The sequence below is a fragment of the Toxotes jaculatrix genome, chromosome 14 (assembly GCF_017976425.1).
Source record: "Toxotes jaculatrix isolate fToxJac2 chromosome 14, fToxJac2.pri, whole genome shotgun sequence".
Taxonomy (NCBI): domain Eukaryota; kingdom Metazoa; phylum Chordata; class Actinopteri; family Toxotidae; genus Toxotes; species Toxotes jaculatrix.
Window position 1 is genome coordinate 19,742,019 of NC_054407.1, and position 14,242 is coordinate 19,756,260.

The following is a 14,242-nucleotide window of genomic DNA, read 5'->3' on the forward strand; positions in this document are numbered from 1 at the left end:
CTAGTTTGAAACTAGCTGGCTAGTATGGATTTAGGAGGGGCTATACATGCAAATTGGTAAACAGATTTATAAACAGCTGGTGTAACCCATCTGGAAATCCTCATCAGAAGACAGGGAGGTTATAAATCAAAACAAACAAGGACATGATCTAGTGAATTATAAAAAGATGTTCAGATGGGCTATACAATATAATGCTAACATTATTGCAGTTCAGTGGAAAATGAAATTTTTACAGAAAAGACTTAATTACTTAATTAATCCATACAGCAGAGCAGTTAGAGAGGCCATAATGTAAAGTCTGAGTGTCCTTAAGCATGTCTCTGGATTGTGTATTTTATGTCCACACTGTGGACTGGGCATGTTGCATAGCTGTTATTGTTAAGGTGACGTTGACACAATGCTTGAATACTGGGTAAAAGGGGAAGTGAAAGAGAAAGAAATAGGTAATGACATGGGAGATGAGAGAAATAGCACATTAGCACTTATGGATTAGCTGCCTCTCATTCCCAGGCCCTGCTGCGGCCCTGCAGATGTGCAGCTCTGACCGTGCAGCCAGCCGGTAGCGGTCATGTCTTAATTAACGAGCAGACATCTGATCAATAAGTGAGGAACGATGGAGAGGGAGACGTGAAAGGTGGGACAGCCTGCATGGTTCAAGGTTTTTGTTTCCCGCTGATGTGGAATAACATTAGAAATCAATAGTGTGGCAAGCCCTGCCACACACTCTGACTCTCTACTCAACAGAGGCGAAAAAAATAAGCCTGCTTTCTACCTTTTCCCTATGTTTTCTTTTACCCATCACTTTTCTATCATACAAGATCACTGCATAGGAAGAACTGTCACAGAGCTATTAGTGCAATGTGATTCTCAGCCTCGTAAAGCCAGTTCTATAAACTTGTGTTCTGTGACAATTCAGAGATTATTATAAGAAATCTATTCTGGTTCTTCTATATTGACTTGTGCAGCATCTAAATCTTCTCAGGATTTATTTATGAATGAAATGTTATTTACTTTTAATAGTGTGCCGGCTTTGCTTCAACCTGCCTCAGGCACTTAAGTTTGGGATTTCTTCAAACTTCCAAGAGTCTACTATTAAGGAGACTCATTCATTAAAGATTTGTACACACAGCTTGTGCAAGCCCACCGATTAACCTTACTGATGATGCTGTTTTATTTACTTGCACACATTTGTAGTTTTGTGCTGATTCACTGTATTATCTGACATAACATGAACTAAAGCTCTTTTTTTTTTTGATTACTTTCTCACATTACCAATCTTTCTATATGACATTTCTCCTGCTCTACAGGGTGGTAGGCTATGTATCAATTTTTGAGAAGATTTTGTTGCCTCTGGGGGAGCCTGTCTCCTTTGGGGAAGCTAAGCCCCCCTCCACCTCCCTGTAATTCAAACACTTGCTGTAGATGCCTGTGGCAAAAGTTTTTATAGTTCATGGTCTGATTTCTCCTGCTGATAGCACTACTGCAACACCAGACAGGTGTACCGTATGTGATCACTCACTGTATTTACGTTGCTTCATTTAACTGCGATAGAGAGCAGGGGTTGCAGTGAGCAGATTTGCAGTGGGTTACTTAAAAGGCAAAGATAAATGAGGCTTTTTGCAACATGCTTCATGTTGTCTTTACTCTAATCGATCTCTACCTTTAACAGAAACTTGTAGCAGGGTAACACAAAGAGCCCAAGCTGAAGCCCTGACAACATTTTTGAGGGGGTGAATGTCAGCTACGCTACAGACTCACTACACCCCACCAACCACCTACATCTCCACACCCTTTCTGCCTTGCTACACACTGGATACACCACCTCCTTCATTTGCACTGAACGGTGACATTGGATATAGATTGTGAGGAGCATAATCATCCAATTTGAAGTATGCTGGAAACTGGGCTGAAATATTGGTGGAGTAACTGGTAACTCCTTTACTGCTGATGTTATAAGTTACTGCAGTTTTTCTGTTATCGAGCTTCATTATATCTATAAAAGTGACTACACATAACAGAGGGCATAAAATGGAGCTTAATTGTTTCATGATTTATTTTTTTCTCTTTTATATCATCTATTATCTTTGCAAAGCACTTCGTAAACCTTGTTTATAAAAATCTGGTTACTCAAATACAGCAATTTTACATCATTTTTATCATTTATAAAATATAAATTTAAAATAAGGCAAAAACATTCTCAGGTCATTGTGAAAATGTAATTTGACATTTATGCAACACGACAGTATCCATTCAGAGCCCTGACATTCATGAACATATCTGCGGGTTACCTGACATTACAAATATTCAGCTGTGTGTGAGTGAAAGTTTATCAGCGTTTATAGAGTATTCTGGGAATTCTCAGACAGGATGGCCATTCTGTGATAAGGCTTTCACATTTGGTTGTAGCCAGGAGGCGGCTGAGGCTGGTGGAAACCCCAATCAGTTTCTCCCCACCCACCTCCATCACCCTCTTTCAAGTGAGTTACTGATCCACCTCTGGACAGAAATCGTATGTTTATTTTCTTTTCTTTCTCACTGCAAACTTTTGGTGGAAAATTGAATTTGATGCCCAGGGGCAGGATGGAAAATTGGTCAAAATAGCTTATTTTCCCCCCATCCAACCTTTTGCTACTCTTTCTAATGAATGGCAAAATAAGATATCTGTGGGAGATGCTAGTCTGTGCTGGCTAGCAGGTCTTGCAATTTAGAACTCATCAATTCATGTTTACAGTACAAGTGTGAATATTGGAAGAGTGTGTCTGACTGCAGAACATGTATATCTCTGTGATAGGGCTGAATTGGGAATATCACACACTACCATTATGAAAAACTTGTGGTGTGAGATCAAAGACATCAAACATCTTGAAATGATGTCAGTTTTTTTTTGGCTGGTTATAGTTGCTCATGTTCAGTGACTGATTTGTTTAGATTCTGCAAAGAGAAGTCAATGATGATTTTAAAAAAACAAAACAAAACAAAAAACATACCAGACATCTCTAAAAATCAGAGTTATTTAAACCAAAAACTGTTGCTCAAAATGGAAACCTCATAGATTAAACTATAAATGTACTCATTATTAAAGAGGGCAAGGCTAAATTTGGAATCACAGCCTGGCAATTCTGAATGTCTCCATGTTTCACTGATGTGTCCCTAATGATTACCATTTAATCAGCTGCAAATGCTCTTAATTACAAGATTAGTCTCCTACCAATTAGCCAACATGCTAATGGTTCTGATCCGCCATTGAAGTCGACTGAATTCTAATTAGGGACTAACTGTTTCAATTCACCTAGGGCCCATCTGATGGGTCATTACCAACCTAGTTATCCTCATATAAACCAACTGCAGCAAGCAACACAGGTCCCATTTGGAGAGCAGCTGTAGAGACTTTACGGCCATCATGTGGGCCATTTCCATGCGTCATGAAACGACAATGTTTCCATTTCTTGAAAATCGCAGAGGCATTCTGATGACTCACTGATGAAAATATACACTGCAACACTGCAAGCTGTGTTAATGACACACACACTGGAAGTCTTCTTAATTTTACTGGAAATGTAGGTTTTATAATTGGAAAATTAGTGGACCACAAACTTTTACCTTAAGTGGAGAGGGAAGAGAATCTAAAGTCTAACAGGTAAGACCGAATTCGAATTTGGCAAGTGACTCTCACTAAAGCTGCTGTAATCTATATATATCTATTTATATATATTTACGATAACAATGATTCAAATGAGTGTGTAATGTGTAGGGGGCTGCTTGTAGTAATGGACCCAGAGAGAATTACTACCAATCCCCTTCAGCTCTCTGAATCTTTATTGTATTGTATTCCTGGATTGTTGTTTCAGTTTTCTGGCCTGGAAATGTATGCTTTTACCATCTTTGTTTCCAATGAAAAATCTGTGATAAACCCACTACACACTACCTGTTCCACAGCACCACATGGCAAACAAAATTATGGAATGGAGAAACAGGAGCATGCATTGCTGGACCATAATTTAAACCGTCTGCAAACTTGAAACCACCAACATGATAGTTTTCTTTTCGTTGTTACAGAAGATGAAAAATTACAACCTGCAAAAACCACCAACAAATGTAAGCGGCTCTTACCTGCCCTGAACTTTGATGTCAGAGATGGCGTAGAAATATCTGGACAGGTTGTTCTCATCCACCATGGTGGCTCCAGTGGCTGGCTTCAGCAGCCTAATCCTCAGATCAGTGATGGTGAAGAAGTCCCTCAGGTTCTTGGTGGTATCCAGCTGGCCGTACAGTGAGGCCATGTTGTGTAGTCGAGGCCCGGCAAACAGGGCAAAGCGGTCCTTTATCTCAAAACGTACAGTCTTGTCGTTCTTCCACACGTAGCCTCTGGAGTAGTCCTCAGTGCAGATGATATCCAGCAGGGTGCGCTGGGTGAGATCGTTCACTGTCTTGGGTTCCATGGTGAAGGCGTCCAGGCAGTCAGTGGCATAGAACTGGTATGGGGTCCAAGTCCGGCCATAGTCGAGCGACTTTTCCAGGACCATCTGCTCAGGTCGGCCTGACTCAAAGGTCAGTACGATGTCGTCAGTCAGCTCAATGGTCTTGTTCCACGACAGTGTGATGTTGACCTGGAGAGGCTTTGGGTATTTCTTCCATGAGGTGGACTGCCAAAAAGTTGTGGGGTTGCGACCCTCAAAGTCAAACATCAGCTCAGGAGGATGAGCCAGCTCCTCAGTGGTGGCGTCACATTCATTGTTGCACATATACGGATTTTCCTATAAAAAAAAAAAACAAAACAAAAAACAGATACACACATGTAAGCGCACATTGCATTTGGGGTATATTGCATATTTTTAATGACTTAGAAAATACTGTATTTTCAATGTCCAACATGATAAGATGAAGTAGTAGTAACTGTGAGTAGGGTATAAACCTGTGTTGCAGCCAACCTCTCTCAGTGACATCCCTCCCTTCTTTCCTCAAACTCAACTATGCTATGATGCTGCTGCTGCTCTCTTTCATGTTCTTCCACCTCTTGTGGTTCGTCCATTACTCCTGCCACCACTACATCTTCCCTGTCTCTCTAACTGGACAGACTGAGTATGAAATCATTATTGTCAGTCTAACAATAACTGAAGAAAACAGTCTACCAGTTACATAATTCCTAATCCAAGGTATTCCTGTATTCCCTAATCCATGCAGGTTTGGCAACATGTCAACAACTACCCAAAGCTCAGGTTAGATTTATTCAAGCTAACGTTCAGTGAGGGGATGAGGACTGAAACTTGGCTGTGAGTGGCCAGTGAGCCCAGTAGTGGAACAGGTACAAAACCCCCTCTCATTCGCACCCCGTATGACAGGTATACAAAAAGAGCTGATGAAAACTTCATGGATATGGAATCTGCTTGAGTTTCTTGTTGGCTCCTTCGGATTGACTCAGATAACTGTTCCCCTGCTAACTGACGAGTCAATAACTCAACACAAAACTGACTGATAAAAGTTTGATCTAAATGGTGATGATCAAGGCCCAATCTGAAGATATGTGAAATTTTAACTCGTCAGTTTACCTTTGCACAGAAAGAGTTTTGTACAATAAGACAGATAAAAGGTGAGAAAAAACAGGGATAGGCTGCACTCAACACTGTAGTTTTGAGGAAGAGACTTTGAGCAATTGAAATGTCAAAAAGATAGTTAAATATTTAGTTTTGGATAAAATATTCAGAGGAAAAGTGGAACCCTCGAACACTTGTTAGTCATAAAGCAGCTTGCTGTAAGTCCCACCCTCACGATTCCAAACCATAAAGCATCTCTCAGGTCAGCTGTTAGTCTGCTTTGCCTTGAAAGGTTATTTACTTTTCCACTGCCTTGCTGGCTTTCCATGCTATCATGATTCTGCCACTGCACTCAATGGGATTTCTATCACATTCAGGCCAACGTGTATTTTATAATCTGCGCAAGCACTGTTGGCCCTAGAGCTGCAGGAGACACTGACCCTCTCATTAAAATGACACTGTGGATCCCATATTCGCGTTCCTGCCTTTACTGCCACCCAAATTGCCAGCGTAATTGATATTCCTGTGTGGTATTTCAGCTGCGATGGGAATGGAATCCCGATGAGCGTTTCTTATGAAACGCGCAAAGCGACATGCATTTTTCATGGGCCTGTGTCTGCTCCGTACCATAGACATCCACTGAGTCTGGATGTTTGTGTGAGCATGCTTGTGTGGAGAGAGAGGAGCTCTTGATGTGTTTATGTTTGTTTGTGAGAGGGAGAGAGCTCTGAATGTGTTTGCCTGTGTGTGCACATGCAATATATATCTGTGTGTGTGTGTAAGTGGAAAAGAGAGGAAGAGAGCGAGTGCTGAAACAGAGCCAGAGAGCACAAGACACACTCCAATTGACATTCCTCTCACCTCTGCTCCAGGAACAATGAGGTTAAGTGCTGATGAGATTCAGATCAACTGTAAAGCGGTTCAATAATCAGCAATCATCCGACACACTACACGCAAAATTATCTAAAGGTGAGAACAGTGCTATCTGCAACATTACCCGCTTATCTCTCCAGTATTGCAGTGCATTCAACCCAGACTGCCACTTTGTCGAGGGAAGATCACTGGCAGGAATACTGATAAGCAGACGCCATTACATTTTATTTGAAAAGACCAATAGCTGCTTTTTGTCTTTGAGTATGGACCCTAAATTTTACTCGTCCAAAGAAAAAACTTATTTGATGCTTTATCTTCTTCACAGGAAGATGTATGTATGACTTCCCTGTTTTTAGATACAGATCTCCACAGTCCATTTTATTTCCTGCGGGACCTTGATATGCTATCAGCAACCTGCTCCTCAGCTAGAAGCGATAACTATGGGATGAGGTGGAACAAGACTGAGGGATTGTGGGTCACTAGGCCTGCTCGACTGACTCAAAGGAGTGTTGCAGGATCCAATTAGGAGGGTAATAAGGGTTATTCTGCTAAGACAGAGTGAGAGAAAAAGAGGGAGTGGGAGGGAGAGAGACTGTAGAAGAAGTAGACCTTTTTTTTTTTTGCTGTGTTTTTTAAAGGAAGATCTCAGTTGCTGTGTTCTCCTTTTCACGCCCATGCACACCCACACACATGCAGAGCCAACATGAAGCTTGAAAGGCCACACTGTAGCCTGAAAACAGAAACACAGCAAAAGAGATGTGAAAGAGGGAGTTAAAGCGTAATAGGGAGCATGGTGGCTGCCTGAGTTTGGCCACAGGGACAATAAATTGTACTTGTGTCAACTGTTTACCAATGATGTGTGCCGAGGCTCGTTATATTCCCTCCTTGAACAGCCTTGGAGGTCTGCTCAGAGCTCAGACCTTGACAGTACACGGAGAGAAAGCGAGGCAGAGAGACACAGACATTGAAAGAGTGAGTGATTTCCCTGTTGTCCTCCAAGAGCATGAATTTTCACTTATGTGTTTCATTTGTTTGCACGGTGAGGTCCAGGGCAGCAGTGGGGTGGCTGCCTTTGCATCTGCCGAAATGGGAGCCTTACTCACAGACAATATAAAGAACTCACACCGCAACATCCGTGGCTAATGAGAAAAACAATTTTCCAGCTGAACAGTGAGAAGCAGAGTAAATAGAAGCTTTAAAGAGAGAAATTTACTTCATCCTGCCAGCAGAAGAAGTATTCAGAGACCAGTGGAAAGCAGTCATAAATTCAATCCATAATCATTCTCTCGCTGCCTGCCTCAACTTCAGGCCTTCAGGGAACTGATCATTCTAACCGAGGAGCCCGTTCACATATGGGAGCCAGCTGACTGACCCTTCCATTGTTAATAACACTCCATAATGCAAAGGCACTTTTCCAATCGAACATTAAGTGACATGCGTGATATTTATTTTCTCGCGGTAAACCCAGCAATACGGGAACACTTTCATACAGCCCAGTGAAGGTGAAATGATAGAGAAAGGTCAGGACCTTTCATCGGATTTCCTGTGGTGGTTATTTAACAACAAAAACAGTGCCTTATGAAGATCAATACTTTCTGTGGTCATTTAAGACGCAGGGCTTCAGTACTATGCCGGAGGGAAGCTATTGAAAAACAATAAGCCCTCTCAGCTTGATCCTTTACCTGTGATCAAGGCTGTGGGAGAGGGAAATAGTCAGCAGAGAATTAGAAACGAGAGTTTTGTACCAAAATGAGATATTGACCAATTGAAAAATATAACCTGCCCTTAAAATAGAATTGCTGCCATGAACGTATTAGTTATAGGTTATTGTAATGTCACTTCGAACCAAAATGTAAATGTGGAAAAAAATAATAATAAAAATGTTTGAAATACATAAAAACAAAGCTTCTTCTGTAACACCAGGACATTGCACTCTTTGTTTCAAAACGTGCTATGTCCATTTATGCAGACCACAGCAGTGTACTGTAGTGCACTCAACACAGCTATATGAACTAACAAAAATACCTATCTTAGAGCCTTTTTTTCTAACTTTTCCTGTTTTTAGTACCAGTTTATATAGTGATTTCCAGGAAAATATTAAGGAATTGAAAGGAAATTACATCTGTTTTTTCCTCCTTATCTGTACCCTGTTCCTGCATACTTCTCCAGTCTGTTTCATATTCTGCTATGATACTTAATTCCCCTCCCAGGGATCAAAAGTGTTATGTAGCTTATACAGTTTTAAATGTGTCACCTTTTTAAATAACCCTTATTCAACACCACACTAGATGTTTGTATGCTATATATATATAGCATATGCCAGATATTTAACTTGTCGTCATGAGTATTTTTTTTTTTTTGTTTGTTTGTTTAAATAATCCCAATTAGTTCATGCCATAGCAGTCAGATAGTCTCCTTATTTCTACACCTATTTACATTACAGTACATTCAGTACAGTGCTGCTGGGGCCTCAAATGGCCTGTCTCTTGTTGATATTGCTGACATCTCTTTTGCCACCATGGCTCCTGTGTAACCAAGCCCAGCTGGTTTCTAACAATGCTATATGATCCATCCGGGGGGGCAGTGGCTTAGTACAGGAGGCCTGAGCAGCAAGTCTGCGGCTGGTCGCAGCTAATGATGTCCCGATCTCTGCAGCCTATAAGGTCAATCCAATACCAGGGTGTCACACACAGTAGGAGAGCAAGAGAACAAGGAAGACAGAGGCAGACTTCAGTTGGGAATGTGAACCCAAATGTCATTCACTGGAATATGAAGCAATCTGGACACTCAGCACTTCAAGTCATCACGAAGGCTCAGTGGATATTTAAATGTAAATTCATGGTTGTGTTCAGTTGTTTCACTTATAGAAATCAATGAGCCATGACAGAACAAACGACACAACACAGAATATATCTGTTCCACACCAATTAAATCAATAACATCTTTGAAATGTTGACACAAAAACACACAAAAATATAGTAAATGATGCACTGCACTGAAAACACCCAGAGAGAAAATATAAAAAATTGTAGAAATACAAACATCACACAAAAATCCATTCAAACACTAACACACACACACACACACACACACACACACACAAACACACACACACACACACACACACAGGCACATGATGATGTGATGTGAGGCAGATGTTTAAATGAGTGACATATGGCCGATGAGACTGACAAAGCGCAACCTCCTGTTGATGTGCCTTTTGACACAAGATGTGGCTCGGCAGATAAATTCTCGGGCCAGTGACAGCTGCTGTTGAAGGATGGGTGCAGGCAATCCAACCAATCAGCTCAGCTGACAGATTTCTGGACTTGAGGCTCAGATCACAGATTGAACTCACCACATTTTACTACTCCAGCCATCTCTTTTAATTCAAGCTTGTTATTATTTCTCATTACATTAATAGAAAGCGTAATCTGGTTGCATTTCTGTTTCCTACGAAATGTAGTTGCTGATATCTAAGATACACGGTTGCTCTGAGACAGCTTTGTTTAGTAAATGCTTACTTAATTAATTTGGCTCGACTTTATTTGAGTGACGACCCTCAGGAAAAAGCAAGAAATATTGTGCTATCAGCTACCAAAAAGTCCTGGGGGAAATTTATTCTGTTTAATTTGGGTATAAACAGAGACCCACAGCATATAAAGAGAACATGCAGTACATAAATTGCACAGCAGCTCAATCAAATGCCACAATACTGGGAAGGTATGATAATATTTATAAAGTACAGTTTGCCAGTTAGTTGCAGGAATTATGCTTAAACAAACTGTGGGGTAATAATGACTCATTCAATTTTTATTAGAGTTTCAAGCACCAAGCTCCCAATCTACATTAATGCATACATACTATAAAAACTGTGAAGAAGGATGAGATGGATGAGAATAATAGAAATAATGGCAGTGCATTTCAAGTGTTTTTTTTTTTTTGTAGGAATCTTAAGTTGATGACGATAATGAAAATGATCATGTTCACCTGTACAAGCATCCTGTCATTGATATATTACATTAAATTTATTTAATGCACTATATCGAACACTGTAAACCTTTTAAAAATATGAATGGAATATGAGTTATTAAAAGTCTTAGACTTTTAAGGATCTCATTTTAGTACAACTGGTTCTTTCTTGGTCATCATATTAACACTGTTCATACCTAAGTAATTGCTGAAATGTGAAGGTTCTACAGAAGCCAGCAGTTTATTATAATTCTTTCATCTATAATTCACCTCCATTTTCTCTTCCAAATAAATCTAATCTTAACTTGTCGGCTACATGATCATCTGACTTCTTGGTTCTTTGGATTTTGTTGGAACATTGTCACTGCCATTCCTCAATCTCAGCAATTAATTTAGCAAAGTTATCCTTACTTTTACATTTACCATTCAGGGTAAGGCCACAATGTAAAAACCCCAGAGTTCTAACATTAATGAGGCTGTGACCTGTGTGTACTTTGCTAGTTTTATGCTGAGCCCTCAGTAACTTCCTCACTACAGAGCCTTTGTGGCTGTGAGAGAAGTCTCTCCCACTGGACCTGAGGTGTTGCTGGATTAATCAGCCATCATCCTGCTCGGCCTTACACCTCCTAACCTGCCGCATGACACCTGCAGACCTGTCGCTGGCCCGAACCCCTCTATCACACCTCCGGATGCCCATCCTCATTCATGGGGCGCAGCAGTGGAGGAGAAATTTGACAAATGACAGCTTGGTGATATCGCTCGGCTGTGATTCAGTGTTCAGGGAGTTGATCCAGGACAACAAAAATGACGATGATTTGAGCTGAAGCACTACTTGACAAAATCACAAGATGCCCATCAAAGACCACAATAAATTCTCAACTTTCAGTCAGTGTAAAAGGCAAGCTCTCTTTGCCCAGCACTCATAGAGTACCTCAATATAACTGAGGATGATACGTTTGTGGTGATACACAGAAGACAGGCCAAAAAGGATGATATCAAAGTAGATCTAGGTCGGTTTTTTAGAGGAGAGAATGTTCAAGTGTATAGTGAACACAGAGACTGGGTGCTGATCCTTTCAGGGCTTGGTATAAACCCTGTCGGAAGAGACAGCTGAGATGAGCCATGGTGAGATATTGGGAGAGTCAGAGCTTTGGCAGAAACTCAATAGAGCTTTAATGACCTGCAGTCAGGGCCAGCAGTGGCTCACAACAGAGCCAGGCTTTTCATTCTTCTGACCTTCAGAGGAATGAAGGACAGGAGGATTGGACATCTGACCTGTGAGTGCTCCATCATATCATATCTGAGGTTGGAGGGTTATGAATGTCAGAGACCTGACAATAGATAATGGCAATTCAATATCATGCATGTACAAGAAACATCTTACATGATATCTTGATCACCTAAATTATAGCCACAAAATGATGGAACCAGGAACTTTAAAAGACTATACCTTACATTTTTTTTAACCCATAATCACGTACGTGTTTCTCCACTGCTACACATTCAGCAGAGAATGCTACTGTGTTTTGGAAATTTTACTTTTTCTGCCACTCCAGGCAAACAACCAGTGGCTGCCAACATGAAGGTCCCCAGGATAATTTTGAAGGGTCTCAAGATGATTTGAAGGAAAAACAAATAAAAAGAATATCGCTCTTACACAGATTTGTTTCTCCTTCGTGTTTATTAATTTTAGGTAGCTTTAGCTCTTAGTGTCTCTAAAAATTAAAATAATCAGAAGGCAAAAACACTTGTTAAACTGCTCATAAACAGCTGTAACCTATGAAGACATTTCTCAGTAATAAATATTTCGTCATTTTGAGGTGTCTAAAGTTAATTCACTGGAGATTTTTCTCCACTGAATCAATTTGCACTCCATCAATTTTAATATTGCACTTCCACTTCTGTTTTTTGTAGATCAACTTCTCCTGTTTATGGATTAACTTCTTACTTAAAACATCATTATTTTGTGTTTAGATGGCAAATACTGTAGGTAACACTTTGCACACTGCCTGTAGAAACAGTAACTGTGTCGGTCGGCAGAGTGAAATGCCACATGTGAGAAGCCAGTGCAAAGAGACTGAGATGGTTGTTTAAGTGCACCAAGTTAAATTCAAGAAACTGTGTCTGTGCTTTTATTTTTACCCACATCCTGATTAACCAGAGTTACATAATTTTTAAGAGCTTTCCAACTGAGTTTCAAATTGCACAGAAACTAACACAGACCAATGGCTGCTTGGAACAGGGGAAAACATCACATACAGAAGCATAATGTGACTGGACTGAATGCATTCAAAATTGTTAGCAAAAATGTAGGGGGTTCTTGGTTTCTAGTTAAGGAAGTAAAACTTACAAAGACATCAGCATGTTCCTCAAGTGTCATGTGTTAGCCTGCACACAGCCAACGAAATGAAAACATTTGCATCAGGTGGTGAAGTAAACAGCACATCGGAGGGTGCAGAGGTGACGGCTGTAACTTGCTATTGGCGCAGATGTCTGATCAAAACAAAAACACAAACTTCTCCCGGCGCTCGTGTTTCGATTTGCCACACGCCAAGCACTCCGCCCTTTGGAATGTAGCCCTTGCCAAAGCAGCCCCTTTGAGGACTGCAGCACAGCCAGTCTGGCCTTTTGAAGTACACTGCTTGGCAAACCAACCGTGCCGCGATCCAGGGCCGCAGTCTTAATTGGGATTCATGGGGCGTCGGCAGACGAGGGGAAACGTACTCCACATTAATTAACACCTGGCCTCATTATCTGTCCCATGTGGCAGAGTCCCACTGGGGTAAATTTAACACCGCCTTATTATCATGGGGGATGGCGGTGAGCTTTCATGTGCATGTGAGCATGTGTGTATTTGGTTTAGTGTGTGTCTGCATGTGTATGTATAGGGAACTGCATCAAAGTGATTTCAACATGTACATTTGTTGTTTCAAATTCAGATAAACATACATGTGTTTTTGTATGTTTATCTGAATTTGTGTATACCTGTATATATTTTTCTGTGTATTACTGCGTGTGTGTGAGCTTGGTTGTGTGAGGGATTAGATTCGCTCTGATGTCAGGATTCAATAAAAAGCTTTAACATTGCTATAATGAAAGAATGTTTAATTCTCTTTGCTAGAGCTCTCTCTCTCTCTCTCTGTGGCGCTCTGTATTCCAAAGCAGCCACTGGATAAAACACTGCCTGCTTGTGTGGTAAAAATTGATATCTCTCTTCTCAAGATACTTTAGACAGAATACATAACACAGGCAGATATTTGTGTATAACACAAACACATCAGATGAATTTGCAGGCATCTCTTTTGATCTTGTACAAATAGAGCATGACACTAACAATGCCGGGGTTGTAGGTTTGATTCTCATTGGCTTTAGCTGTGCTAAAAATATCTACACTTCATATGTACACTACATCATTTGGAGAGACACTTTAGGTAAAGCTGGGCTCACCCATCTGACAAGATTCATATGTTGTAAAATGTATAAAGGGTTCTTAGATGGTACATCTAATCCCCCCATTTATGCTCAGCATGTCATGTGTTTATGTCATATCCACAATAAATATGAGATACTGAACTTGTTAGAATAAATGTTCTTTTACACAAGGGGTACAATACTAAAACCCTTTATCTTCATATGGAAAGTTTATGGATTATTTATCCATACGTTCCCACTACTTATCATCTATTTAAACATTTATTTTTTTCATAATGGCCTAATAACATGTGCTAAAATGTATTAGGAGTTGTGCATTGTGTGTTATCAGCTAATAGGATAGAGCCCTTCATTTTGGACTCTACGATTTTCTTCTTCCTTCCCCCCAACACTAAAGCAATGGTTACAGTTTGGTTGCCAGGCAACCAGAGGCG

The 14,242-nt window shown here is 40.6% G+C and overlaps 1 protein-coding gene across 1 annotated transcript in view; it reads right to left on the minus strand.

Moving 5' to 3' along the window:
* The window catches only part of LOC121193259 (netrin-G1-like), a 46,119-nt gene that overhangs the window by 21,121 nt on the left and 10,756 nt on the right, over positions 1-14,242 (minus strand). The window contains exon 2 of the mRNA XM_041055481.1: positions 4,111-4,754. Coding sequence (XP_040911415.1) covers positions 4,111-4,754 — 644 coding nt within the window. The remainder of the gene's footprint in view (positions 1-4,110; positions 4,755-14,242) is intronic.